Below are 26882 nucleotides of genomic sequence, written 5' to 3'. Positions count from 1 at the left end.
TATATATATATATATATATATATATATATATATATATATATATATATATATATATATATATATATATATATATATATATATATATATATATTGAAAGTATGTTTGTTTTTTAAAGTGTGAGCTTATTGTATGAATATAAAATAAATTAATGAAGAAATTATAAATTTAATGATGAAAAAGTAAGATTTAATTTAAAAAATAAGAGAGTAATATGGATAAGGATAATCTAAGAATTGAAAATCCCAACATCTACCCAAGTCTAATTAGGTGTGGACATAGACTTTTCGTATCAACAATAATTATGTGTGGACATAGACTTTTCGTAACAACAACATGGTCAATGTCATATTTCGGACATGTTCAACAAATATTAGATACTTGTTGTGATCGATTTTGACGGGCATTAACATTGAAATGACTAGAATGGGTCATTCATAACCAAATCAATAAAAGTGATTAGATGTTTAATTTACATCGTAAGTATTTTCTGAGTACTACTGATTTTATTAGAATGTAGTATTATTTAATTAATAGATAATTTAATTTTTTCTTTCATTGAAATTACGGTAAGGCACTAAGGGTAGACCATGAAGATTTTTGTCAAATTTAGACAGCGTGGGTCATTAGGCTGGTAAATAGCCCATCTTAAAATGAATTAGTAATTAGGGAGATAGATACTTATAAATACCCAAAAGTAAAGATAACAATACAGGTCAGAATCGACTCAGCCCATATGATGCCGTACTTGATTTGGCCCAAAACAATCCAATATATATATGACTACTATATGAGACATAAGATAGTGCCAAACCGCAAATTTTCCACAATGCATGATTGCATGATGTTCATAAAAAACAAACTCGTTTTTGATTAATGAAAATAAACGGCATAAACACTTCCCTTCCAGGCCATTAACTTTGTGTGTCTTTCCCTTTTTAACAATACAAAAACAAATGTGAGACAGTATCTTTTGAGATGAACTATAATTTCATTAATGGAACTTTATTAAGACTTAACGGCAACCATAGAAATGGTTGCCGTTAACTAAAGAAATGGTTATATATTGGCGCAAGAGAACAAAGAACAAATGTTTTCTTCTTCCTTTTCGTGAAATTGCAGGGCTAACCAGAAGACATGGGTGACTTCATGGGAGATTTTTGAAAGGTTGTTGTGTGTATCCTCGAAGTTGAGAGCATCAAAAGTAATGTACTCGTCGAGGAATGAAGCGGGGAACCAAGACGGCAAAGGGCGTCTAGCAGCGCCGTACACCTTCCACGGCCCACCGAGAGCTGTCGGGTCTTTTAAGGCCTCGGCCAACGCCACCCCAACCATCCCGGAAGCGCCAACAACCAACGCCACCGCTTTCCAACAGTTCTCTTGCGCCATATTTTGCAACCTAGATTTCTAAAGCTAGAAACAAGATGGAGATGTAGATAGAGGATAGAGCAACTCAGAGCCAATCAATCAAATTAAAATAGTATAACACGATAATCTTCGACAAAAAAAAAAAGAAGAGAGAGAATACCACATAGCTCCTACATTTACCATTAATTAATGTGGTAATTACATGTTTGTAATGTGGAAAAAAAAAAAAACTGGATTAATATGTTTTGAGAAAGTATCGGCAAGAATCAAATTTGGCAATATTGGAGGGTGTGTAGATTAATAAGCCTCTCCTATCAAGAGTAGAATTTGAAACATTGCGATTACCAAACTAAAAGTATGAAGATGAAATTTGTTGGGGTTGCAACAGCTACTGTGGTGTTTGAACCTAGGTAGGTCTTATTCGTTTATGTGGGTGCATGACACGTATTAAAAGAGCCATTTGTCATTACTCACAAGTAATGGTTGGTGGCTAGCAGCTTGACTGTGCTTTCCTTCTGGTGATCTGGTCGTTGTTAGATAACCCATCCAGTGCAGTACAGTGCTTAGCTTCCACTTTTTTGCCTATACAATGTCGGTCCATCCAACTTCTCCTAATATTTGACAATCACACTCTTTTAATTTGCTATAAGCTTCGTTACGTTCTACTTCTATTTATCAATTCTGGCTGTGAGCTAGGTTTTATCAGAATGGCATTATTAATCTCTACTGCTGCCATGAAACACTGCGTTGTATCTTTAGCTTTGACCCATATCTTCATATTGTTGTTCTTGGCATTTATAGTGGAAGCAGATGACTATATCCCCCACACCGCCGCTGCTGGAGTACTCGAAAATGAGTATCTGCACGGCAGTGGATACTCATCATCGTCTGAAGAAAATGGAAGAACATTTGGTGATGATGATGATCCGGATCATATTACTAGCAAAGCCCTTCTGTGTTTCAATGACAAGAATGTAATAAGCTGCGCTGTCAACTTCTCAACCAGGCATGATTTAATTGATTGATATGATACTTAGCACTTAATTGCACTAATTAATCTCCATTGATTACTGCAGATTTACAGTGGCTGTGAGGAAACTTACAGACTGACTCAGGCTGGGGAACTCCATGTGCCACCTGAATATACAGATCAATTCTGCAACGGGGCGTGCCTCAAGGAGACTTATCTCGTCTTAAACTGCGTCGGATCCATCTTATCACGCTTCGTGTTTTATAACAAGGCGACGATAAAGGATGTGAAGGATACCATCAAGGAAGCATGCAGCCTCGGTTGGAAAAGAGGTATGTATGTAACTCTTTATTATCCATCTATCAGTTTAAACTTTTAGCTGATTAAGTTTCAACATTTATTTCTTTCAATCCTTCACAGGTGACTTCGATGTGGAGAGATTTATACAAAGTGATGAGAGCAGTGCCCTTCAGGCTTCCAGTTTTATGGTCCATTGCCTAGTTTCCATCATGGTAGCTTGGTGTTTCTTTATTTAAAAGCTTGCTTGTATGATAAAGATGAAGGTAGTTAAAAGTTAGGTAGTTATACAATAAGTCCCTGAATTAAACTTTTTTTTTTTTTTTAATTATTGAGTAAACCATGCCTTTTGACTTGGGTGCTCCAGGCTAGAGTCCAACTTGTAAACTTTTTTTTTTTTTTTTTTTTTTGGGATATATAATGGTTTGTAAATTTTCTCATTGTCCAAATATTTATATGCAATTTTATAAATTTTGCAATTTAATTTTATTAACAATGCCGTGGAAGCAAAATGGATTAATTTCCAAGGGGGGTGCTTAAAAGTTAAAACTAATTATAACTGCCACTGCAATATAATATCCTCACAAGAACTTGTGCGGTGCTCTAATGGAGTCCTCAAGAAAACTCGGCAGTTCTCATCACTCAAAATCATATGCAACACAAGGATGCTTCACATTGATGATTCTCATCACATCAGCACTCTTCCTCTTCAATTTCCCCGCGTCGGATCAAGCTGCTTCTCCATCTCTCACCTCAACCAAAATTCTCGCGTCAAACTACATCTCATCGCTGTCTTCCATTGTGGCCTCCAAGTTTCTTTCGGGTTCTTGTAACTGTTCTACTTCTCAGGACGAAGAGGAGGAGGAAGATGTGAGTTCTTGTGATCTGTTTGATGGGCGTTGGGTTGAAGATGATGATGATGATTTCGAGCCGCTTTACAAGCCGGGATCTTGCCCCTTTATTGATGATTCTTTCAACTGCTTCAAGAATGGTCGCCCTGACTCGGATTACCTCAGGCTCAGGTGGAAACCCAGTGGCTGCCAACTTCCAAGGTTGAAACTTTTTCTTGAATCTTGTTAGGCTTTGAAGTTCAATGCATTTGGTGATTTTCTTGGTTTGTTTTTTTTCTGCTGAAATGAGAAGGTTTGATGGGCTAAAAATGCTGAAGATGTTGAGGGGGAAAAGATTAGTCTTTGTGGGGGATTCTCTGAACAGGAACATGTGGGAATCGTTGGTCTGTTCCCTGAGAGAATCACTTGTGAACAAGAGCAGATTGTTTGAAGTTTCAGGCCACTATGAGTTCAAGACTCAAGGGTATCACTCTTTCATGTTCAAGGTCAGTGCAATCATGATTTCTTTAAAAGAAAACCAGTAAGAAATGTTAATTCTGTTCTCTGCTTCAATGGCTGCAATTAATTTTTGCAGGATTTTCAGTGCTCTATTGAATTTCTCAAATCCCCATTCCTTGTTCAACAACGGCAGTTCTCAGACATGGCCGGAGTGCAAAGAGAAACACTAAGATTAGACAAAATCCAAACATCTCTCACTGAATACCGTGATGCTGATATTATCATCTTCAACACAGGTCACTGGTGGACTCACCAAAACACCAACAAATGGTACTGTTTTTTTATCCCTTCACTCTTTCCATTTGAGCAGACCAAACTGTAACTTTGAGTTCACTGTCTGACAGGAACAACTACTTCCAAGAAGGCAACCATGTTTTCAGGAGTATGGCAGTTGCAGATGCTTATACAAAGGCATTAAAGACCTGGGCAAAATGGGTTGATGCAAACATCAAGAATCATACAAGAGTGTTCTTTCGCGGATATTCTGCTTCTCATTTCAAGTATGCTAGTTTTTGTTTTCTGCATTTTATCATGTGGTTGGATTCTGATTTGTGTGGATTTGCAGAGGGGGACAGTGGAACTCAGGAGGGAGCTGCGACGGGGAGACGAGGCCGATAAGGAATGAGAGCCATCTGGGTCCATATCCATGGATGATGAGGGTCCTGGAATCTGTGATTGCAGAAATGAAGACCCCAGTGCTGTATCTCAACATTTCCAGAATGACAGACTACAGAAAAGATGGGCATCCTTCCATTTTCAAGCAAGCTAAGAGACAAAGGCTGCCCGGGATGACTCAGGACTGCAGCCATTGGTGCCTTCCCGGCGTGCCGGACGCCTGGAATGAATTGCTCTATGCAACCTTGCTCATTTCCCACCCTAACTAACTCTCCATAGCTCAATTCTTCCACTTCTCTGTCATTTTATATAAATCTTGCTTTCCTGCTGAAATGATTTGGTAATTGCTACAATTATATGTAAATACAAGTTCTTTTTTTTTAGAGGTTAGATCACGAGGTAACATAAACAAGCCCTAACTACAAGAGACACATTAAAATCCGTATCATATCCAGACTAATCCTCATTATGTAAATACAAGTTAATGATATTAAAAGAGATATTGCATCCACTAGGTTCAAATCCACCCCTTTCATTGTAACTGTAATCAGGTGCCACTAGATCATAAGACATCTATTGTAATACTCTAATGTATAAAAAAACAAATTAAAACAATTAAAAACTCATTTTTTATTATAATACAAAAAAATAAGATTATCAGATTGAAAATTAGGGAAAACAGAAAATAAAGATGTTGCTTTCGTAACGTGACACAAAACTATTGGTTAGAATATGGTAGGAAAAGGTGTTGGGGTGGTGCCTACCGCACAGAATAATTCCTCATCCGTCTTCTCCAATCTTTCCAGGACACCATGTCGACATAAAACCAAATTAGTTTCTGCTAAAGTCTTTGCGGCCAGGCTACCTTAAACTCACTCGCCGTATATTAACCGGGAAATTAACTTCGGTATTATTCAGAGTCCTTGAACATGAGTCGGCCGTCGATCAACGTCAGTTTCATGACTCGGAAGGTCGACGTCGACAATCGGATACCACTTCGCAATTACTATCGGATCGCGGATAATATACTCCGGCAGGTACCTACATTTATATTTTATTGTTGTAATTGAAGTTCATATTCTCGTATTTGACCTAACCGATCAAGCTTTTACTTTGATGTTTTTTATTGTTATTTTTATATATAATTTTTCTAAAGCCAAATTTATCCTATAGAACTTCTGGTTTTAATATCTAGGACTGTGGTTTCGCATTTATGGTGTTAGGGGTGAGGGATTTTGGGGGCTGGTGACAAGCCAGGATTAGGAAACTATTTTCTGCTAAGTTTTGTTGTGCTAGTTGTTGACGAAAATTTCTAAGGCAAGTAATTTATCTCCTGCTTTATTGTACATAGGCAAATATCTACCGAGGAGAGAAGAACATTATTGATTTGTATATAATGCTGCTTAGATATTCCAGGTAAACAGATAAAAACTTCACCTTTTAACTATTTTGTTTCTTAGTTTTAAGGACAATATATTGTGTATGTACTTCTAATGATTTTATTATTGTTTTGACTAGTTTGTTGACTGAAACTATACCCTGCCATCGAGATTACCAGACTCTGTATCCAAAAGAAAGAACATCTTCAAGAAAGGTGAGTGCTTTATGTTACAAGCTTGGAATATTGTTGGGATGTTTGCGGATGATCCAGCTGATATTGCATTCTATTGATTTCTCTTTTCTCAATTCAAATGCCTGGATACAGTTTTTTGCCAAATGTAGAAGGCACGCGCATTCTCTAACTTAATATTATGTGGCAAATTTACAATTGCTTTATCTTATTTTTCAGACACTTTTAAGAGTGCTAGATGAGCTAGAGGCTCTAAAGCCGACGTTCCTGCGTCAAGTGAATGAACTGGAAAAACGTCAAGTGAAAGCTCAACCTTATCAACTTGAGTCTTCCGAAATTACTCCAACTGTATCATCAAGGAATTCTTTAGGGCGGCCCGCATTGGACAATAAAGCATCTTCAGGCTATGACAATAAGTGGGTGAGGCTTCTTTTTAAATTCTCAATCACGTAAACTGTGAAGCGTGAAAGTGTTTGTTTCTTTTTTGTTGATTTTTAATCAAGTTTTTACTTAAGGATTTAAAATTATTGAATGCTCCTGTCATCCTGTGTGGTTGCACATTTGATGACTTATCTAGAATGGTTGAGGATCTTTTATTGTAGTAATTTGGTCTTCTATACTTTCTTTAGTAGAGTTACTCTGATGAGTTTTTTAGGTGCAAGTTAAACAGTTAATTGTCCTACCTTGGGCTATCAGACTCATTTGTTGTCTTTTCCTTTCATCTGCTTGAGATGCTAATCATTACATATCTCCTAGTATATTTGACTGGCATATTGCCCCTTTATTTTCTTGACATTCTTTTCTTGTGTGGGTTGTGTTACCTAGTTTATCGCCATCCTCCTCATGCTCCCTACCTTCATTATGGATGAATCGCAGGTTGTAAGCAGCACAACTTCTAAATGGAAGCAGAACAATGATCACCCTCAAGTTTCATCATTGAATTCCATAGACTTGCAGTTCCAAAAGCTGTGAGTTGTGCTGTCTGTCTAGTTATCTTTTTCATATTTGTGGTGCATGATAGTTTATTAGACTACTATTATCATTGCTTATCCAAAAAAAAAGGACTACTGTTACCATCTTTACTAATTCATTCTTTTTCACGTGTGACGTGTCATCTGTTTTAGCATCTATCTGCACTTTATGGTTTTGACTTCAGACTGATCTTTCTGTGCAATGCTTGACATCTCTAATGCTTTGTAACTGAATATTAAGAATGCAAACTTGATATATTAATTTATCAACTTGAAATTTGCAGATCTCTCTCTTTACCTCTTCCAAAGCAAGAAACACTGTCTAGGCACTCCCTTTTAGGCCCAAATGGTCTTCATGGCCAATGGCATGGACCTAGTGCTGAGATAAAGGTAACTTTATTTTTTCATTACATCTTAGATAATGTGAAATGCTAGCTCTGGCTAATTAACATTGCTGCCTTGCTGGTGGTTATCATTTGCAGGTGAACTATCCAACCAATACTTATTTGGATTCAGATGATATGTCAAGGTTAGGACCCTAAACAAAGGCTATGTATTTCTGTTTTAGACTTTTAGCCTTGTAGTCACATGTTGGAATTATTTATGCTGGGCATGAACCCTAATTTTGAAAGTTTTTCTTAGTTTTTTTTTTTTTTTTTTTTTTTAATGTTTCTCCCGAGTTACTTGGATATGGCATATTAAATTTTGTGTGTCTACTGTTATAGCCTTAAACAGGTTGGACACTATGATCGTATTGCGTTCAAGGATGCTGACTCAAAAGTGGATAATCCTACCATGGAATCAGTTCTCTCATTGGATGATGGTAGATGGTCGCAGCCTACTGAGGATGCCAGCTCATTTTATGATGATGTGAGGAATGATAATCTTTCATCAAATATTATTCATCAACCTTCTCCCCCTCCTGTCCTTGCCCAAGTGCAACAAGAGTATCGGCCAATTTCTCCCTCCAGAGTTGCTGATCCAAGACCTGGGCCAGTTAAACCCCAGGATGGGATGACTGGTTCTAATGCTTATCAACATCTGCATATTGTAAGTTCTAATTACCTGGAATTTGTTTGTGCTTAAGGAAGTTATAGTTTTGGTTAATTATTCAAGGTTGCTAGTTATTCTTTTTATGGATGTTGCCTTTCCTTTGGTGTTCTCTAATTGCACAGCCAGTAAGGATGATGGAAGATTTCTTAAGGTTAGCAAAAGCTAATACAACAAAAAATTTAGAAACATGTGGTGTTCTTGCTGGTTCACTGGTAAGATGATCTGTCTAAGAGTGAAAGATGATTGCTCATTGAATCTATTATTTTACATTTTAGGCACCTAATATGCTATACTTGCTTATTTACAGAAGAACAGAGTATTTCATATCACTACCCTTATAATTCCAAAGCAAGAATCAACATCAGATTCTGTAAGGCATTTATATTTTATCATTTTTTATTATAAAATATGTGCTGCAACCTTGCATTCTTTCTAGTTTCTACTGTCAAGTGGATGCGTAGCTTAGCTATTAGCATTATACACGAAATAAGTCGATACAACAAACGGGTAAGTGTTGCAATTGGCTGTGTTTTGGAGATAATGGAAACTTAGGTGTGAGGGATGCAAATAGCTATATGAGATTGAGAGAAACTGCATAAGTTAACAAGGAAGAAAAGGGAGGAATATAGGGAGATATAGCTACAAGTAAGAGAGGAATGAGGTAGCATATTGAGTTATTGACTTTACCTCCAGAAATTTTGCAGAAGTAGAAGGTATGAGAGAGTAAAAAGAATGAGTTTCACCCTTCAGCAAGAATTACATGCCACATTATAGAACTAAAAAGTTGAGAATAATGTGCTTCATAGCTAAGAAGATTCATTAGACTTACTAGACAAACTGCCTTGTCATTCTTCATGAGTTTCATTCTTTGCTCTTTGAGAAATGCTTTGATTAAATTCAGTAAAATGATTATCACTACACTAAGACATATTTTATGCATTCAGTGCCAGACATTGAATGAAGAAGAAATATTTGAGGTTCAGGACAAACTCTCTCTTTTTCCTCTTGGATGGATTCATGTAAGTGCCAAAAGTAGCTCTTTAAATCAACTGTTATGGATGTCGGATTTTCTCTTAAAGTTTAAATTTTCAATGTCATATTCTATTCAACCTAATGGTAGAGTGGGAACACTGATTTCTTGCTTGTTATGCAAAGTTTTAAGATAAATATATGTGATAACACAAGTAAATTTTGTAGTTCTTTGAAGTTCCTCTTTGGGAATTCTCTATCATGTTTGCATTAGGCTTAACTTTTTGGTTAAAAAAAAATTGCAATGCTATTGGTTACAGGCAATTGAAATTTAAGATGCTAGAAGGAAATGTTAGGATGGTTATATCTATTCTCAGAGTTAAACACCTTTTATCTGATTATCAGAGTAAAATGTATGAGCAAAAAATGTAAGTTGAAACTAATATATGGTTAAAAGTTTAAAAATGAGCATAATGTCATTGAGAAATATGTCTTTTAGATATTATCTGGCTGTATTTCTGGAAAGCTTTCTGTCACATTAATATGGATTTTCTGGGGCATTTGCAGACCCATCCATCTCAAACATGTTTTATGTCATCAGTTGATCTGCACACACATTACTCCTATCAGGTACTAAGGCTTTTTGTATTTGCTTTCTATATCCAAGACTTGATTTTTATCTATTATGCCATCTCTTAGATTTACAAATTGCTGACACATTTTTTGCACTGTACTTGTTTTACACACATGCACAAAGACCCTCTTTTTCCTGATTAGTATGTTTGTTTGCTCATTTGTAGATTATGTTGCCAGAGGCAATTGCAATCGTCATGGCTCCTACCGATGAATCCAGGTGAACCTTGTTTTCTTAAGAATCATCCTGTTCATGTATATTCCAATGTTGTTAACTATGGTTCTTTCATCCTCCCTTTGAAATTCAATTTTAATTTTCAACTTTTGTCTATGTTATATTTCATACCATGGAGAGAAGTACACCTTGGTAGGAATAGGCTTTACTTTACCTGCCCTCTAATCGAATATGACATAGATAACAAATTAACAATGCTGTTGTTTGTTGCAGTCCTCATGGTATCTTTCATTTGTCTGATCCCGGTGGTGTATCCGTAATTCGAAACTGTCAACAGCGCGGTTTCCACCCGCATGAAGAAGCTGAAGATGGAAGCCCCATCTATGAACACTGTTCTCATGTGTATATGAATGCAAATTTGAAGTTTGATGTAGTAGATCTTCGATGACTTTGCAATTTTGTTTATTATCTGATTTTTTTTTTTTTTTTTTTTTAATGTTTCTCCCGAGTTACTTGGATATGGCATATTAAATTTTGTGTGTCTACTGTTATAGCCTTAAACAGGTTGGACACTATGATCGTATTGCGTTCAAGGATGCTGACTCAAAAGTGGATAATCCTACCATGGAATCAGTTCTCTCATTGGATGATGGTAGATGGTCGCAGCCTACTGAGGATGCCAGCTCATTTTATGATGATGTGAGGAATGATAATCTTTCATCAAATATTATTCATCAACCTTCTCCCCCTCCTGTCCTTGCCCAAGTGCAACAAGAGTATCGGCCAATTTCTCCCTCCAGAGTTGCTGATCCAAGACCTGGGCCAGTTAAACCCCAGGATGGGATGACTGGTTCTAATGCTTATCAACATCTGCATATTGTAAGTTCTAATTACCTGGAATTTGTTTGTGCTTAAGGAAGTTATAGTTTTGGTTAATTATTCAAGGTTGCTAGTTATTCTTTTTATGGATGTTGCCTTTCCTTTGGTGTTCTCTAATTGCACAGCCAGTAAGGATGATGGAAGATTTCTTAAGGTTAGCAAAAGCTAATACAACAAAAAATTTAGAAACATGTGGTGTTCTTGCTGGTTCACTGGTAAGATGATCTGTCTAAGAGTGAAAGATGATTGCTCATTGAATCTATTATTTTACATTTTAGGCACCTAATATGCTATACTTGCTTATTTACAGAAGAACAGAGTATTTCATATCACTACCCTTATAATTCCAAAGCAAGAATCAACATCAGATTCTGTAAGGCATTTATATTTTATCATTTTTTATTATAAAATATGTGCTGCAACCTTGCATTCTTTCTAGTTTCTACTGTCAAGTGGATGCGTAGCTTAGCTATTAGCATTATACACGAAATAAGTCGATACAACAAACGGGTAAGTGTTGCAATTGGCTGTGTTTTGGAGATAATGGAAACTTAGGTGTGAGGGATGCAAATAGCTATATGAGATTGAGAGAAACTGCATAAGTTAACAAGGAAGAAAAGGGAGGAATATAGGGAGATATAGCTACAAGTAAGAGAGGAATGAGGTAGCATATTGAGTTATTGACTTTACCTCCAGAAATTTTGCAGAAGTAGAAGGTATGAGAGAGTAAAAAGAATGAGTTTCACCCTTCAGCAAGAATTACATGCCACATTATAGAACTAAAAAGTTGAGAATAATGTGCTTCATAGCTAAGAAGATTCATTAGACTTACTAGACAAACTGCCTTGTCATTCTTCATGAGTTTCATTCTTTGCTCTTTGAGAAATGCTTTGATTAAATTCAGTAAAATGATTATCACTACACTAAGACATATTTTATGCATTCAGTGCCAGACATTGAATGAAGAAGAAATATTTGAGGTTCAGGACAAACTCTCTCTTTTTCCTCTTGGATGGATTCATGTAAGTGCCAAAAGTAGCTCTTTAAATCAACTGTTATGGATGTCGGATTTTCTCTTAAAGTTTAAATTTTCAATGTCATATTCTATTCAACCTAATGGTAGAGTGGGAACACTGATTTCTTGCTTGTTATGCAAAGTTTTAAGATAAATATATGTGATAACACAAGTAAATTTTGTAGTTCTTTGAAGTTCCTCTTTGGGAATTCTCTATCATGTTTGCATTAGGCTTAACTTTTTGGTTAAAAAAAAATTGCAATGCTATTGGTTACAGGCAATTGAAATTTAAGATGCTAGAAGGAAATGTTAGGATGGTTATATCTATTCTCAGAGTTAAACACCTTTTATCTGATTATCAGAGTAAAATGTATGAGCAAAAAATGTAAGTTGAAACTAATATATGGTTAAAAGTTTAAAAATGAGCATAATGTCATTGAGAAATATGTCTTTTAGATATTATCTGGCTGTATTTCTGGAAAGCTTTCTGTCACATTAATATGGATTTTCTGGGGCATTTGCAGACCCATCCATCTCAAACATGTTTTATGTCATCAGTTGATCTGCACACACATTACTCCTATCAGGTACTAAGGCTTTTTGTATTTGCTTTCTATATCCAAGACTTGATTTTTATCTATTATGCCATCTCTTAGATTTACAAATTGCTGACACATTTTTTGCACTGTACTTGTTTTACACACATGCACAAAGACCCTCTTTTTCCTGATTAGTATGTTTGTTTGCTCATTTGTAGATTATGTTGCCAGAGGCAATTGCAATCGTCATGGCTCCTACCGATGAATCCAGGTGAACCTTGTTTTCTTAAGAATCATCCTGTTCATGTATATTCCAATGTTGTTAACTATGGTTCTTTCATCCTCCCTTTGAAATTCAATTTTAATTTTCAACTTTTGTCTATGTTATATTTCATACCATGGAGAGAAGTACACCTTGGTAGGAATAGGCTTTACTTTACCTGCCCTCTAATCGAATATGACATAGATAACAAATTAACAATGCTGTTGTTTGTTGCAGTCCTCATGGTATCTTTCATTTGTCTGATCCCGGTGGTGTATCCGTAATTCGAAACTGTCAACAGCGCGGTTTCCACCCGCATGAAGAAGCTGAAGATGGAAGCCCCATCTATGAACACTGTTCTCATGTGTATATGAATGCAAATTTGAAGTTTGATGTAGTAGATCTTCGATGACTTTGCAATTTTGTTTATTATCTGAAGCTTAGGAGAAACCTTGTACAGCTTGTATTCGCACAATATGCTGTCGGCCCATACTATTACATTTTGTAAATTTTTTTTTTTTTTGAAACAAGATTGGTAGAGTGGGGGTATAAGGGTATTGAATTTGTTTTTTCACCATATTGTGTTAACAATACTACTCAGTGGGTCTATCCTGAATGCTATGGGTATTAATTTGAGATTTAATATCTAAAGTGTTGTGATCTTTCCCTCTTTCTTTGATCAATAAAATATGAGTACTATTACCCTTTTGGGTTTGATCAAGAACAAACCACACCATTCTGGAAAGCAAGCATTTATCTTTTGAGAATCCCGTGTGAAAACTTGCATGTAAAGCTCAGGGACATGGAATATCTGGCCTTTAAGCAACCTTTGTTGCAAGCTATTCTAAAACCCCCTCTTGTTTTCCCTTTTTCTCTCTAAAAGTCTTGAATTCTCTGTCTCTCTGCTCCAATTCATCCCAACCTTCCCTTTGCATCAATGGCGGTCACCCATGCTGATCTTGCCCCCAGTCCTCCCAAAACTGACCTGAGCAGCAAAACAGGCCTTGTAATCATGGTTTGTTCCATAATTCTGGGGCTCAATTGCTTCATCCTCTCCCTCATTTCTGAAGCCACGCGTTCCGAGGTACAAACAGCTCGATCATTTAGTTCTGCAATTCAAAACCTGATCGAGTCCAGTGAATAAACAACTAATTGTGCAGGTTTCATGGATGGCAAAGAATGGTGGGGGAGATGGGAAATATGAATGCACGTATAGTGGGAGTGGAAAGACCCCTCTAATGAGTGCAGCCGGTGCCTTCCTCTCCCTGGCACTAGCCATGGTGTTAGAACATTCATATCTATTGATAGCAGTGAGCAAATCCCCAACAGCTTCTTTAGCTTACTGGGACCCTGATTCTGATTTTGTCAAGTCTCTCACCTGGCAAGCTGGATTTTTCTTTGTTGCAACATGGTATATATGCAACTGTTATACTGACTCTATTACATTGTAGTATCTGTTTATACATACTTTCTCAATCTATATCTTATGACCTCCATATGGAAAAGTCACTACATGTCATCTGAGCAGAAAGTGCAGATAGAAGTATTCAATTCAACTTCATCTTTTGTTTTGTTTCATAGGATTTCATTTGCTGTCGGGGAGATACTGCTGCTAATAGGACTCAGTGTAGAATCAGGGCATCTAACCAAATGGAAAACGCCAAAGCAAAGCTGTCTGGTAATCGGACAGGGAGTGTTCTCAGCCGCCGGAGTTTTCGGTCTGCTAACAGTTTTCATGGCTGCCGGTCTATACATCTCAGCTCTGCGCGGCCAGAGGTTTTTGCAAGACCAAGAAAACATCCACCACAACGCCATCGAGGCCTCGGTCCTCTACGCATCGCCGCCGAGGTCGCCGCGAAGGATAATCCGGCCGGTTGCTGACGAGAACCCCGTTGCTAGACAGGATAGAAATGAGCATATTTCATTGGGACAGTACACGTCGGAGCTTGAAAAGTACTTGTATCTTGTTTGAAGGAAAGCATGCACAAGAGGTTATGCCATTGCCAAGGCTCTTAGCTAGGGATAACATTATCATGTGTAAGTGTAAATGAAAAGTTTGTACACTACTTTTGGTTTGATTTTAAGTTTAAGACATTGTTGAATGTTGATTGTAAATTAAACTAATGCCCCAAATTTGTGATTAAAAGGTTCAAATATATCTGAATTTGTATGAAAAGTCAATTAAACACTCAAATTTTTAAAAGTTGTAATTGAACAATCGATATGTCATTTTAGTGCATTAAAGTCTAAAAATTGATTAGTGACCGATGATAGCAGGTCATTATGGTTTCAATGATGCTCTAACTACCTTTGAAAAAAAATTAATGACCGACAAATAGTTGCTTTCTTCACTAATAAGGCGACCAAGTAAAAGGTTAAAATTTTTTGAAAAAAAAGAACAAGTAAGTGAAATATCATTTTTGTACGTAAAGATCACTCGTTCTACTATTACCTGGTAATAGATCTTTAAGTCGTGACTATGATTTATTCTAAGACTAAGAAACACCTAATTCTCCCTTCTACATTTGGACAGAATGGTCCACAATATAACAATAGTCTAGATAGGATCAATAGTTATAACATGGACCCGAGTTGTAAGATGGACCATCACAATTTATATACTGAATGTTCATAATTTAAATTGTGAACATTCAGTATATAAATTGTGAACATTTAATTGTGAATATTCAGTACTTAAATTGTGTATTTTAGACACGGGTCTACAGAATAATTTGCAAGATAGGATTTGCAAGTAAACCATAATCATAATTGGGTCACAAACATGTGTCTGCTGTTGGGCCAAAAAAGAACCAAAGCCCAAGGCCCAAGCCATAGTATATCTTTTGTCCTATAAGTTGTATCTCCTCTCGTCTCTCTGGACTCGTGAGTGCACGCACATTTGCAACATTTCTTCCCCTTTCTATTCTATTCCCTGTCCGTCTCTCTCCGTCAGGCGCTCACACGCACTCTCGCTACAATACGTGTGTCTCTCTATATACTTGAATTCAATAGGTTTTTATTGGCGCATCAATCACCATATCTTCTCCGTTCCAGTGGTTATTTGATCGTTCGTACAGTATCACATAAAACGATGTCGTTGAGGCCGAACGCAAGGGCGGAGGTCCGCCGGAGCAGGTACAAGGTGGCGGTGGACGCCGACGAGGGGCGTCGCCGTCGGGAGGACAACATGGTGGAGATCCGCAAGAGCAAGCGCGAGGAGAGTTTGCTCAAGAAGCGTCGCGATGGCCTACAGCCACAGCAGTTCCCTACCTCCACCTCCGAGAAAAAGGTTAATTCTTGAATTACTTATAGTTTCTTGTTTCTCTAATTAATTATCTACTCCGTATAACAATCAATGAGTATTCTTCACTCTCTTCGATTGACATTTTTGGGGGTTTTTTCTTTTTGGCGGATTCATTTACAAGTTTTAAGTTTTAATCTTGAATTAAAGAATCAATTTTCTTCTATGTTTTTATATATTCTACAATCTTCTTAGTCGAAAATATAGGTGGCGGTAGGCCGGTTGGTTCACGGTCTCTAGACCGTTCGGACCGCCGGCCCTGGCTTTCCGTGCCTACGCTGGGCTGCCTCTGAAGGGCCGGGCCACCAAGGTTTCTGGATAGACGGCCCGCCACGGATTTTGCTCTGATTGTGAGGCATGATTTTAGGGATCTTGATCTTTCCTTTTTCTTGTATAAATACCCCTTCTTGATGGAGAGGGGGACACGGTTCTCAGTCTCTTTAATTCGCTTGTCATAAAGAAACTTCTCGCCTTTATTTCGTTAATCAAGGACGGTAGTGGTGGCTCGTAGTTGACTACCCGTTAGTCATTAAACCATCTGTGTCCCAAGTGGTAAATTTTCTGATCGGTAGTGGTTAGGGTTTACTTCCCGTTAGTCATAAAACCATCTGTGTCCCAAGTGGTAAATTTTCTGATCGGTAGTGGTTAGGGTTTACTTCGAAGATGTTTAATAGTCTTAGTTTTCATAAATTATAATGATTGGATTGAAGATAGAAATTATATTTCATTAAATATTTTGGAATTTGTTACTTAGATTAATCACAAAGTTGAAAAATTGAATATTTTTTAATAGATCCATCACAGAATCAAGTAGTTTGTGTTAGAAACCATTCATGCGGTTTAGTTGTGAAAATTTGGCAATTTGACTAGTATTTGAGTTTTTATAATGGTTGAATTGCAGCTAGAAAGTCTTCCCAGAATGGTAGAAGCTGTTTGGTCCAATAGTACAGATTTGCAGCTGGAGGCTACCACAAATATCCGGAAATTGCTCTCAATTGGTGTGCATTGCTTATTTTCTTGCTTTATTTGCGATACTTAAGTTTAACAAATGTTTACTCTTATTGACAAAGTATATTACAATTGAATTCACAGAAAGAAGTCCTCCTATTGATGAAGTTATACAATCTGGTGTGGTTCCACGATTTGTTGAGTTTTTGAATAGTGAGATACCACAGCTGCAGGTAAGGTTTGATGTAAAATATTGTATCTTTCACATACCTATGTTTTTGTTTGTGCTTATTTTTAATTTAAAACTTCCCTTTTATGTAGTTTGAGGCTGCTTGGGCACTTACAAACATTGCATCTGGAACCTCAGAGAATACTAGAGTGGTTATTAATAGTGGTGCAGTCCCAATTTTTGTTAAGCTTCTGGCTTCCCCTAGTGATGATGTTCGTGAGCAGGTACTTTATTTACTGTTCTTGCCATGGGATTTTTGCTTGTTTATTAATCAATTACTCATGTGGTTTGTTTTCTTGGAGACTACAGGCTGTATGGGCATTGGGAAACGTTGCTGGTGACTCTCCTGGGTGCCGTGATCTTGTTCTTCACACTGGGGCTCTGGTTCCTTTACTGGCACAATTGAATGAGCAGGCCAAGCTCTCAATGCTAAGAAACGCCACATGGACTTTATCAAATTTCTGCAGAGGCAAGCCACAGCCTGTGTTTGAACAGGTTGGTGGTTTTTAAACTATTTATATTTTCAATGGAATCAGTCCTTTAATTATTGTGTTATGGACTACATATGGTTGACGGAAATTTATTTGTCAGCTGAGACCGGCACTTTCAGCTTTACAGTGCCTTGTTCATGCAAATGATGAAGAGGTTCTGACAGATGCATGTTGGGCTCTCTCTTACCTTTCTGATGGCACAAATGACAAAATTCAAGCTGTGGTTGAGGCAGGTGTCTGTAAAAGACTTGTTGAACTTCTTCTGTAAGTTGCTTGCTTAGTGTTCCTTTATTTGAAATTATTTTGCTTATATCTCCTTTAACTGAAAATGTAATACCTCATGGTTGTTGTTTTTCAGTCATCCCTCTCCTTCAGTACTCATTCCTGCACTTCGTACTGTTGGGAATATTGTTACAGGAGATGATCAACAGACTCAGGTACATGATTTCTTACCAGATTTAGTTGTTTATCTGGAATTATTTTGTTTGGGTTTACTTGGCGTCCTGGGTGAAAGGGGAGATTAGATTGTATTATTGAAGTGTGAAGTGAAATTCCAAATTTTTGTGTGTGATTTTGCCTTGGCCTGTCATTTAAAGTGTGAGCTTATGATCTGTTCTCTAATGTTTCTGCCATTTTAGTGTACTCCTTTCTCAATTTGATTCTACCTTTTGTTTCAGGGACTCTCTATCCTAAAAAATTCTTATTTTTTGCTTATCTAATATTTTTGTTTTCACAATCCAGTGCATAATTGAGTACGGTGCACTTCCTTGCCTGCTGAGTTTACTGATTCATAATCACAAAAAGAGCATCAAGAAAGAAGCTTGCTGGACAATTTCTAACATCACTGCTGGAAGCAAGACCCAGATACAGGTGTGTCCAAACTTTGATGCCTAGCAGTAAATTAAGTAATGATATTGCATGCTACTTGAGTCACATGTTCACCACTTGAGTCACCAATTAAAACAGGACAAGAATCTGGGGGAAAAGAAACCATATAACAAAATGCTCTCTTTCTCCCCCTATCCCAAAATTACATTAATTATATTGTTTTTCTTGTGGTATGTTAAATAATTAAAAAAAAAAAGAATAAAAAATATTGGTTGAACCTATCAATGTCTTGTTTAATGTGGCTTTCAATGTTATGCATAATACTTCTTTTCACGTCTTTAATGGGTAATGTAGTGCTGGATTATCCGTGGTGATATCTTGATAATTGTTGAACAGGCTGTGATTGAAGCTGGATTAATTGGTCCTCTTGTGAATCTGCTTCAAACTGCTGAATTTGATATCAAGAAAGAGGCTGCATGGGCTATATCAAATGCTACATCAGGCGGGACAAATGAACAAATTAAGTAAGTATGACAATTTTGTCTCTACTAGGGAACTCAGTTGCAATTTAGTGTTTTCATGTTTTATTTCGTCATGGAATGGCAGGTTTTTGGTTAGTCAGGGGTGCATTAAACCTTTGTGCGACCTTCTTGTATGCCCTGATCCAAGGATTATCACTGTCTGTATGGAAGGGTTGGAAAACATATTGAAGGTTGGGGAAGCAGAAAAGGCAGAGACTGAAGGCTTTAATTATTATGCACAGTTGATTGATGATGCTGAGGGATTAGAAAAACTTGAGAACCTGCAGAGTCACAACAACATTGAAATCTATGAAAAGGCTGTTAAAATACTAGAGGTATATTGGTTAGGAGATGATGATGATGATGAAGAAAATGTGCCGGGGGGTGATGGAACTCAAACTGGATTTAATTTTGGAGGAAATGGTGATCCCCATGTACCACCTGGGGGATTCAATTTTGGCTGAGTGTAAGTTTATTCTTTCCCCTTAAAGAAATCATTCTACTCCCCCCCTATGTTATATTCTAAATAAACAAGAAGATGATTTGACTCATTTGATATGTCTTTCATGCAGCCAGCACGATCAAGATGCAGAGTCAGTGTCCAGCTTGAGGAAGACGTCGTGTCAAGGTCATGTCGAGTCAGGTCAGGTCAGGTCAGGTCACCTCCCGGTGTTACAGTCAGTCCGGGTCTGGTCCAGTTTCATCGTCATGGTGGTTGTGGAGGTTCTAAAGTCAAGTCGGGTCGTATTATGTGGCGAGAGGCGGCTAAATAAAACAGTTGAACGATGCCTTAGTGATGGCATCTTTGGGAATTCTTCCCCAACCATGCTTTCCATCGTTTGGTGAGAGTGAGAGTGAGAGAGATAGTAGAAGCCATAAATTGAGGTTCACAAAATGAAGAAGAGTCCTTTTCATTTCTAGTGTCATACTGTCATGAATATACATCCATCCAGGAGTGAATATGTAGAGTATTTTATTCATCATTTGTCATACAACTTTTTTTACTTAGTAAAGATATCATTGCGTTTTTAGTCTTATTCCATTGTTCACTATTGATGGATAAATGCTGATAATATCTTATCTAAGCCATCTGCTAAATAATAAAAAACACTAGGACGTGTAGAAGAAACAATACCAACGTTTTATGGTCAAGTACATACAGGGACATAAATATTACTAAATGTTGTGTCATTTCTGGGGGGGTTTGGCAGCCAAGATTTTCTTGGTCCTTCTCTTGAACAAGAAGCTAAGAGCTGAACCTGACACTAGTGCAACGTACACAAGCAGCCATATTGATTTCCTACTCTTACTCTGCTGACCAAGGTAGTGCAAGCATCTTTTCAGGAAGCTTGAATCTTTAGAGGCGGTTTTGCTGCTGATATCATCACTTGTCTCGGCATCTGGCGCTTTTATATTCGTCTGCTGTGTTTCCTCAGTAATATTCTCGAATGTTGGCTGCTCGCTGTTCATTGCAGCCACCATTCCATCCGCCATGCTAATATATGGGCCTTGATCAATTGAAGACGGAGAATGTAGACCCTCACTACTTTCCACCTGCTTTGATTTGTGCATCAAGGGACTAGAGTGTAGGACACCAATGAATTCATTCACAGCTCTCACCCACCTGCAAAAAATAAGCAACTTAGTTTCACCTGCCTACATTGTCTTCATACCCCCATTACATATACGCCTGGGCCTATTTACACTAATAGGCTTTTAAATAGGCCTGGCCTTTTTACTAAACAGGCCAGGTCGTAGGCCCCTATGTAGGGGTCTGGCCTATTCCCACCCCTACCTTCCAATAATTCACTTTTCTAGGTTTAGGATGCAAGATGACAAAAATGTTTTAAAACTACTAAAAGCAGCAACAATGTGATATAGAATCCACAACACATTCTGAAGTGAAAATCACATGCACACAGTGACTCACTTACCACAGGCCAGACGCAGTAATTCCTTCAAAGAAGGCTAGATGTCCTCCATGCTTTGTCACTGCTAAAACTATATTTTTATTTGCTCTGTGAATGGTGAGAACATATTATCAGCCTAACATTTAAAAAAAAAAAAAAAAAAAAAAACATACATGCAAATGCAATACAGAGCTAGATGGTCCAGTCTAAAAGTTAAACTCTACCTGCACTCGTCCCAAGGAATAGCTTCTGCTGTACAGACTGGATCATCCAATGTACTTATACAGAGTAGAGGCACGGACACGAGTCCCACGAGAGGTGCACTGCTACAATGTCTATAATATGAATCCACAGTCTTGAGGAAACAAGGTCACATTAGTTAGTAGCCAAGAGATTCTATGGAATGGATACACCTGGAATGGAATGGAAGATAGCAAGAATTATTACCTCAAATTTTCCAACATGGCAAGTGGCATGGGCGTCAAAATCGCGAAGTGTGCGTGACTTTGAGGAACAAGGGAATCACCAGGTAGACAATGTCAGTCAGAAAGAAAACTAAACCATTGTTAACACTTTAGTTTTTGTTGATACGGACTGAATAGTAATATCAAAACTATAGTTTATCAATTATAATTTAAATTTCACAATTAGACCAAAATTCATGCTTCGTTACAAGTATGATTAGTGATGGTGTTTTTCCGTTAAATGATCAAAATCCATGTGGAAGCAGAATATATTTACGTCAAAGACAGAGACAGACTGAAAAAAACAAGCTGAATGCCCTAATGCAAAGGTTATTTTACCAAACCCCACTTATGTTAAGAAATAAATTGCAAGAAATCACAGGATAGATAGAATATCTGTGCCAAAGAAATAAAAGCATGCCCACATTTTATAGATGTATTTGATTACTTCCGAACTGTTGCAAAATATTGACAACCGATGGCTACTCTGTAAAATTTCAGGCCTTTTAAGTGACAAAAAATAAAATAAAATAAAATAAAAGTAAAAAAATAGTCACATGATAAAATAATAAGACCATAAAAAATGAAATAATCTGAACAGTTACACACTTCTGTTGCATTTATAAGTTAGCGTGAAAGTCAAAGGAACAGCAGTGGAAATGTCACCTTTATGATCCCTTCCCAATTAGCAAGTCGGGAATAGAGTTGTTCATGCCTAAAACAAATTCAACTACATATGAGGATGAGCTTGTATCAAATCATACGGAGTATTTTTCTTGAATCAACTATAATGACATTGATTGTTATCAGTCAGAAAATAATACAAGGTCAAACAATATATCTTCATTCTTTATTTTAGTGCGGGAAAAAGAAAAAGAACTGGTAGAATTCTTTCAATGTTGAACTATAAATTTTAAAAATATGTGCAGACTTACATTTGTGCATAACCTTGAAGACCAATAGTCAGAGCCCTATCATATAACCTCTGCACTAGCTTGCGAGATATGAACCTGGAGCCAATCTGCATAGCGTTTCAAAACATGAATTCCAAGTGTTTCAGCTGACAGAAACAGATGTTTTGGAACTTATTATCCTAAAGATGTCAGTGGCACAAGTTTTATTCCCTGAATTCAAAACAATTTTTAATCCAACGACTAGGATGTATGTTGCTTAATTTAGAGAATAGACACATACCAAGAGATCCCAAGGAGAGCACACAGCGACAGCCCCTGCAACAGGAACATTATCTCCATCTTCACCAAGATATTTTACCTAATTGGGTTGAAAAGCAATTGAATGATTACTCCAGAATCCAGACGGATCTCTAACTCTTTTAACTTATACCAAGTCTATAATCAAAGAAAGTTAAAACAACAATATATACCAGAATATTAGCACCAATACTGGTACCGACAACAAATATTGGAGCTTTTGGATACTCCTTATGCAGATACTTGAGGACAGTTCGTATGTCTTCTGTCCATCCCGCATTATAAAAAGCATCAGACTGCATCCATGCATTAAAAAGATGCATATTAATCCAGTTTATTATTAAGAGAAATACATAATTTGTTTGAAGATAAGCATAATAAGACAGATAAAAATTAAATCTATTTAGTGTTCATTTTTTACTCTTTAACTGAATTGAAAACAAAATGGCAATTTGGTTCATGTGTACATTTTTGCATATACCAATTACAAAGAGATGTACTTCACAAATTTAGTCAAGCTTCTTGGAACATGAGACTTTACTACCATATGCCCAGAGAGAATTAATCCCAAAACTCATCATTACATAGTACAGGCTAGAGTTTGAATGCAGTTCTCTTTAATTGTTTCTTTTCTTGGGAACTCCAAATTAAGACACTTGGACATAAATTTATTCTCAAGTATTAAATTTATAACTGACTAATTTTGTTCAAATTATAGTCTATTGACTTTTAAAAAGCAAAAAAAGAACTCGGTTCATAGCGATGTAATAACACAATGCTCCAGATTCCAGGAGAGGTGAAGCTGAATAAAAAAACTAACAGTGACTGATACACCGCCTAATCCTCGGTGGTTGCTGACGACAACATTCCATCCACATTTTGCTGTGTTGAAAGCAAGATGCTTAAGGTACTGCATTGTGCAGAATAATGAAACAAATTAGAAAGTCATTGGAAAGATACAAAAAAGAAAGTTAACTTAAAACTTACAGGTGAAGCAGAATCACTTGTTAATCCTGGTATCACTACCACAATGGGAGTTGTATCATCCTTGGATATGCCAATGTTCTTGTCAGTAGCATTCCCTGAAACTGTAAAGGGAGGCATATTTCTAAGAATAGCACAAGTATAAATAGTATAACCAGTCACGTGTCTCACATTACTCTCAATGGGGGATTAACAACTAGATAGTCATGCAGCTTTTGATGTTCCTGAGAAACAAGCTGGGATAGTTCTATTTCCCATTACCAAGCAGAATATGAGTTTCTTCAAAACAAAAAGTTAACCAACCTTGTAGTTAACTGCTATATGCTTCAAGACAGATATGAGATATCTTCAACCAAGTCAATGAAACAAGTAATTTAGAATAAAAATCTGGACCCAAATGTCAAGCTTTTTTTTTTTTTTTTTTTGTCAAAACTAGCATTTACATACTCGTTTATATTATATATTATATTATCATATCTTAACATATTAGTAAACTTCAAACAGAGTAACAGACTCCTACTTTCAATGGCATAGATTTATTTATGTATGACCAGAAGCAAGTCAAGCAATCAGTCTCATTGGACAAGTGTGAAAGGAAGGAAATTACCATCAGAATTCAACACCCAGTCCAAAGCAAAAGTCCCACCATCAGAGGCATTAAACATTTGTCTGAGAGAATTCATAATGACACAGGTCAGATGCGAATCCCCTAATTTATAATCCTAACCAAAATCTTATATAACTTCAAATTACTAATAAATATAGCAGTAGTGGTGCAATAAAAAACAGCACAGGTAGAAGGGAAGAGACATGTTATAACTAATGCAATGTTCACATGCAATAACTGTTCAAGACAAACCTTTATAGGATGCGACCACATCAAAATAGGAACTACTCATACTAGCCACAAGACTATAGCACTTGTCATTTTCATTCAGTGTTCCAGACAATTAAGTCAAGCCCTTGGTTACAATCAAGTTAGGATAAAATACAAATGGTCTATTTATTGCTTTGGTTTATTAAGATCCTATTCCATCTATGAAGTGCCTATTTATTGTTTAAGTTTATTAAGTGCCTATGCAAAAGTAGTTGCAATCCAAATTTATTTCTTCCTTTCATCTCACATCTTCTATTACTACCATATTGTTGCACTTTCCAACTGTTGCATCCATAAGTTAGTATTGAACAAATCCAGTCCATATCAATTGGCTTCCCCTTTATTGGTCCTGAATTAATGCCAATTATACTTGGCTTACAATAATGTCTACTAATCAAGTAGATCCAATAAAATGGTCTCCTTCTGCAAACTAGAATGACAAATGTGATTTCTTGAAGAAAAAAAAATCATCAGAGAAAGAAATAAAACAAAATACACATCCTAAATATGGCATAATGCAATTTACCCTAGCTAAGATGACAACCTGTTTAGATGAAAAACTCACCTTCTGTATCTGAACACTGGAGGCCGCCCAAAGAAATTTATAAAAGACGTTTGGAAGTGTGGACTAGAAAGCCAAGGTGTTGCCAGATACCTACTTGGTGCAAATATCCAGTAAAACAATACAATTAATCCCAAAAAATAATAATAATAATAATAACAACAGAATCATTAGCAAAACCCTACTAGTAAGTCAAATGGCATAGATTCTACTGTAGATAATATCATTTTTGGTACATCTGAATATCTGATAGGGGATGGGGCAGGTGGGATTCTACTACCTACTGCCAGAAAACAGACATCGTTGTAAACACAATGCATTATTCCAGTTCCAAAATATCAAACTATTGTCATTACCTAATGAATGGACCATTGTTTATTTTCTTACGCAACCCCAAATTTCAAACTTTGCATTTTGTGCATCAGATCAATGGGTTAAAAGCATGCAATTATAGAAAATAAACATGAATATAAAATGTTAATTAACAGAAAAGATCTAAGAACATAATTTCACGTACCTGCCATGAATAATCTTACACTTAGAAACAACTCCCTGATAGAATTCTGAGCAGGGGTTGTAGGTTAAGGAAACAGGACTTCCTCGGAACCCGGAAAGAAGATCCTCAAGAAAATGGAACTCCAAAAAATTGTACAAAAAAACCGCACAAAGAAATGCCAGTCCCAACAAATAGTGTTGCGTTGGTATGGACACGACGGCCTTGAAAAGGAGACTGTAGGCTACCGACGGCGTCTCGGCTATGGATGATTCAATGCAATCCATTATAGAGAAATGATTACAAGAAATGCTATATTTAATCAAGAATTTGAAGTAGTTGCATTTTATTGGAGTTGTAGAGAAATAGACGAGAGAGAGAGAGAGAGCTGGTGTGAAGAAGAGAGACGGATCGTCTACCGAGACAATTATTTATGATTTGTGTCGTGGCGTCATCATGCAATGCAAGACAGAGACATGGAAATTATTGTTGTCACACGCACTCCATGTGTGGTGCCATTTACGATTTTACCCTATTCTGTTAGTTGTCGGATAACTTTTGTCCCATCTCTCTCTTCTTTTTTTTTTTTTAATTAAATAAATTAGGTTTAATAGCTTACGTGTTATGTTAGATTAATCTTAGCCAATGTTGTGGAAGGCGCTAGTCGAGCGCGTAGCGCCTAGGCGGTGCTTAAGTGGCCGAGTAATCTAAATATATCGTCTCTGTTTTTTTCTGCTCAAGATTAGAAATTATTAAATTGTTATAATCCTTAAACTAGTCAATTATGTTAGATGATTAGTTGATTACATTATTGAAGGAATATAAAAGAGTACTAGTCAAGCACCCAAGAAAACCACTCGATTGAGTTTTGTACCGACTCGCCCGAGTTAGACGCCCGGTGCCTAGGGCGCCTAGTTAACCGGTTAGTCGGTGGGTCAACTAAAAGCCGTCTAGAGCCAAAATTGCCTGAGCCTAGGGATACTTAGTGCCTAATCGGCCCCTAGGCGATCGCCTAAGGTGATTTTTACAACACTCATCTTAAGTCCCCAAAACCTCTGTTCAAGAGTGTCACTAAATGAGATAAATTGCGAATCACCTTGTTAGTCCCCAAATTTTCACCCCTTGTCTATATGCACCCCCATTAATATGACTTGGGTAAATTTACAAAGAGAAATCCGCACTCACTATTCGAGGATATACATTAGGTAAATTCCGTTTTATGACCTTAGTCAGCAAAGGACGATTGTCCATAACTGACCAATTCAAACCAGACTTGTGACCATGGCCAACAAAAAATCACAATGTTATCTATAAATGATCGGTTCAAATCAAGAAAATCAATTGGTCACTCTCATTGTGGGTGAAACTTGAAACATTACCAAGCCAACTGACCAACTTGAT

The 26882-nt window shown here is 36.9% G+C and overlaps 7 protein-coding genes across 8 annotated transcripts; 6 read left to right on the top strand and 1 right to left on the bottom strand.

The window, feature by feature from the left end:
* The first annotated feature begins 1973 nt into the window (after positions 1 to 1973).
* LOC116015866 lies at positions 1974 to 3003 on the top strand. Its single transcript, XM_031256036.1, has 3 exons — positions 1974 to 2339; positions 2442 to 2667; positions 2756 to 3003. The coding sequence occupies exons 1-3, from the start codon at positions 2073 to 2075 to the stop codon at positions 2869 to 2871; spliced, it is 609 nt and encodes a 202-aa protein (XP_031111896.1). The 5' UTR covers positions 1974 to 2072; the 3' UTR covers positions 2872 to 3003.
* A 134-nt stretch (positions 3004 to 3137) lies between these two features.
* LOC116015854 (protein trichome birefringence-like 4) lies at positions 3138 to 4906 on the top strand. Its single transcript, XM_031256024.1, has 5 exons — positions 3138 to 3684; positions 3776 to 3968; positions 4058 to 4251; positions 4326 to 4481; positions 4547 to 4906. Exons 1-5 carry the CDS (start codon positions 3239 to 3241, stop codon positions 4863 to 4865), a joined length of 1308 nt encoding a protein of 435 aa, XP_031111884.1. The 5' UTR covers positions 3138 to 3238; the 3' UTR covers positions 4866 to 4906.
* A 495-nt stretch (positions 4907 to 5401) lies between these two features.
* Positions 5402 to 13364, top strand: LOC116030519 (AMSH-like ubiquitin thioesterase 3). The gene is made up of 15 exons (XM_031272792.1): positions 5402 to 5633; positions 5948 to 6012; positions 6115 to 6190; positions 6386 to 6586; positions 7043 to 7134; positions 7422 to 7527; positions 7620 to 7666; positions 7863 to 8187; positions 8313 to 8402; positions 8498 to 8560; positions 9135 to 9209; positions 9727 to 9789; positions 9960 to 10012; positions 10241 to 10436; positions 13096 to 13364. Exons 1-14 carry the CDS (start codon positions 5526 to 5528, stop codon positions 10413 to 10415), a joined length of 1539 nt encoding a protein of 512 aa, XP_031128652.1. The 5' UTR covers positions 5402 to 5525; the 3' UTR covers positions 10416 to 10436; positions 13096 to 13364.
* LOC116030524 (AMSH-like ubiquitin thioesterase 3) lies at positions 10501 to 13305 on the top strand. Its single transcript, XM_031272805.1, has 7 exons — positions 10501 to 10846; positions 10972 to 11061; positions 11157 to 11219; positions 11794 to 11868; positions 12386 to 12448; positions 12619 to 12671; positions 12900 to 13305. The coding sequence occupies exons 1-7, from the start codon at positions 10592 to 10594 to the stop codon at positions 13072 to 13074; spliced, it is 774 nt and encodes a 257-aa protein (XP_031128665.1). The 5' UTR covers positions 10501 to 10591; the 3' UTR covers positions 13075 to 13305.
* A 162-nt stretch (positions 13365 to 13526) lies between the features above and the next one.
* LOC115999440 lies at positions 13527 to 14856 on the top strand. Its single transcript, XM_031239291.1, has 3 exons — positions 13527 to 13746; positions 13823 to 14073; positions 14244 to 14856. The coding sequence occupies exons 1-3, from the start codon at positions 13600 to 13602 to the stop codon at positions 14632 to 14634; spliced, it is 789 nt and encodes a 262-aa protein (XP_031095151.1). The 5' UTR covers positions 13527 to 13599; the 3' UTR covers positions 14635 to 14856.
* Positions 14857 to 15548: 692 nt separating this feature from the next.
* Positions 15549 to 20011, top strand: LOC116017265 (importin subunit alpha-2-like). Of its 2 annotated transcripts, none has more exons than XM_031257823.1 (11): positions 15549 to 15951; positions 16865 to 16961; positions 17056 to 17144; positions 17233 to 17364; positions 17450 to 17635; positions 17732 to 17895; positions 17990 to 18068; positions 18373 to 18501; positions 18856 to 18983; positions 19066 to 19446; positions 19557 to 20011. In XM_031257823.1, the coding sequence occupies exons 1-10, from the start codon at positions 15754 to 15756 to the stop codon at positions 19442 to 19444; spliced, it is 1581 nt and encodes a 526-aa protein (XP_031113683.1). In that variant the 5' UTR covers positions 15549 to 15753; the 3' UTR covers positions 19445 to 19446; positions 19557 to 20011. The 2 variants fall into 2 exon arrangements, with proteins under 2 accessions (XP_031113683.1, XP_031113675.1); XM_031257815.1 differs by having other exon boundaries at positions 19553 to 20011.
* A 67-nt stretch (positions 20012 to 20078) lies between these two features.
* On the bottom strand, positions 20079 to 25892 carry LOC116017254 (embryogenesis-associated protein EMB8-like). The gene is made up of 13 exons (XM_031257805.1): positions 25506 to 25892; positions 24992 to 25081; positions 24157 to 24218; positions 23553 to 23653; positions 23386 to 23475; positions 22739 to 22861; positions 22549 to 22626; positions 22290 to 22375; positions 22021 to 22069; positions 21338 to 21394; positions 21115 to 21245; positions 20915 to 20998; positions 20079 to 20604 (listed from the first exon to the last, which is right to left on the bottom strand). The coding sequence occupies exons 1-13, from the start codon at positions 25766 to 25768 to the stop codon at positions 20169 to 20171; spliced, it is 1650 nt and encodes a 549-aa protein (XP_031113665.1). The 5' UTR covers positions 25769 to 25892; the 3' UTR covers positions 20079 to 20168.
* Between the last annotated feature and the right edge of the window lie 990 nt (positions 25893 to 26882).

The sequence above is a fragment of the Ipomoea triloba genome, chromosome 1 (genome assembly GCF_003576645.1).
Source record: "Ipomoea triloba cultivar NCNSP0323 chromosome 1, ASM357664v1".
Classification (NCBI taxonomy): domain Eukaryota; kingdom Viridiplantae; phylum Streptophyta; class Magnoliopsida; order Solanales; family Convolvulaceae; genus Ipomoea; species Ipomoea triloba.
This window is presented reverse-complemented; position numbering and strand designations above follow the sequence as displayed.

What these genes read in the sequence shown, in the direction of transcription:
- LOC116030519 (XM_031272792.1), top strand. Translation starts at nt 5,526, where the DNA reads ATGAGTCGGCCGTCGATCAACGTCAGTTTCATGACTCGGAAGGTCGAC. An exon ending in AAAGAACATCTTCAAGAAAG is followed by an intron (nt 6,191 to 6,385) that starts GTGAGTGCTTTA and finishes CTTATTTTTCAG; the next exon opens with ACACTTTTAAGAGTGCTAGA. An exon ending in AAGAATCAACATCAGATTCT is followed by an intron (nt 8,561 to 9,134) that starts GTAAGGCATTTA and finishes TTATGCATTCAG; the next exon opens with TGCCAGACATTGAATGAAGA.
- LOC116017254 (XM_031257805.1), bottom strand. Translation starts at nt 25,768, where the DNA reads ATGGATTGCATTGAATCATCCATAGCCGAGACGCCGTCGGTAGCCTAC. An exon ending in TAGGCGGTGTATCAGTCACT is followed by an intron (nt 22,862 to 23,385) that starts GTTAGTTTTTTT and finishes GCATGGATGCAG; the next exon opens with TCTGATGCTTTTTATAATGC. An exon ending in ATTGGGAAGGGATCATAAAG is followed by an intron (nt 21,395 to 22,020) that starts GTGACATTTCCA and finishes TGTTCCTCAAAG; the next exon opens with TCACGCACACTTCGCGATTT.
- LOC116017265 (XM_031257823.1), top strand. Translation starts at nt 15,754, where the DNA reads ATGTCGTTGAGGCCGAACGCAAGGGCGGAGGTCCGCCGGAGCAGGTAC. An exon ending in CCGGAAATTGCTCTCAATTG is followed by an intron (nt 16,962 to 17,055) that starts GTGTGCATTGCT and finishes TTGAATTCACAG; the next exon opens with AAAGAAGTCCTCCTATTGAT. An exon ending in GAAGCAAGACCCAGATACAG is followed by an intron (nt 18,502 to 18,855) that starts GTGTGTCCAAAC and finishes ATTGTTGAACAG; the next exon opens with GCTGTGATTGAAGCTGGATT.
- LOC115999440 (XM_031239291.1), top strand. Translation starts at nt 13,600, where the DNA reads ATGGCGGTCACCCATGCTGATCTTGCCCCCAGTCCTCCCAAAACTGAC. An exon ending in CTGAAGCCACGCGTTCCGAG is followed by an intron (nt 13,747 to 13,822) that starts GTACAAACAGCT and finishes CTAATTGTGCAG; the next exon opens with GTTTCATGGATGGCAAAGAA. An exon ending in TTTTTCTTTGTTGCAACATG is followed by an intron (nt 14,074 to 14,243) that starts GTATATATGCAA and finishes TTTGTTTCATAG; the next exon opens with GATTTCATTTGCTGTCGGGG.
- LOC116030524 (XM_031272805.1), top strand. Translation starts at nt 10,592, where the DNA reads ATGGAATCAGTTCTCTCATTGGATGATGGTAGATGGTCGCAGCCTACT. An exon ending in AAGAATCAACATCAGATTCT is followed by an intron (nt 11,220 to 11,793) that starts GTAAGGCATTTA and finishes TTATGCATTCAG; the next exon opens with TGCCAGACATTGAATGAAGA. An exon ending in ACACACATTACTCCTATCAG is followed by an intron (nt 12,449 to 12,618) that starts GTACTAAGGCTT and finishes GCTCATTTGTAG; the next exon opens with ATTATGTTGCCAGAGGCAAT.
- LOC116015854 (XM_031256024.1), top strand. Translation starts at nt 3,239, where the DNA reads ATGGAGTCCTCAAGAAAACTCGGCAGTTCTCATCACTCAAAATCATAT. An exon ending in AGTGGCTGCCAACTTCCAAG is followed by an intron (nt 3,685 to 3,775) that starts GTTGAAACTTTT and finishes TGAAATGAGAAG; the next exon opens with GTTTGATGGGCTAAAAATGC. An exon ending in TATTCTGCTTCTCATTTCAA is followed by an intron (nt 4,482 to 4,546) that starts GTATGCTAGTTT and finishes GTGGATTTGCAG; the next exon opens with AGGGGGACAGTGGAACTCAG.
- LOC116015866 (XM_031256036.1), top strand. Translation starts at nt 2,073, where the DNA reads ATGGCATTATTAATCTCTACTGCTGCCATGAAACACTGCGTTGTATCT. An exon ending in TGTGTTTCAATGACAAGAAT is followed by an intron (nt 2,340 to 2,441) that starts GTAATAAGCTGC and finishes TGATTACTGCAG; the next exon opens with ATTTACAGTGGCTGTGAGGA. An exon ending in CAGCCTCGGTTGGAAAAGAG is followed by an intron (nt 2,668 to 2,755) that starts GTATGTATGTAA and finishes AATCCTTCACAG; the next exon opens with GTGACTTCGATGTGGAGAGA.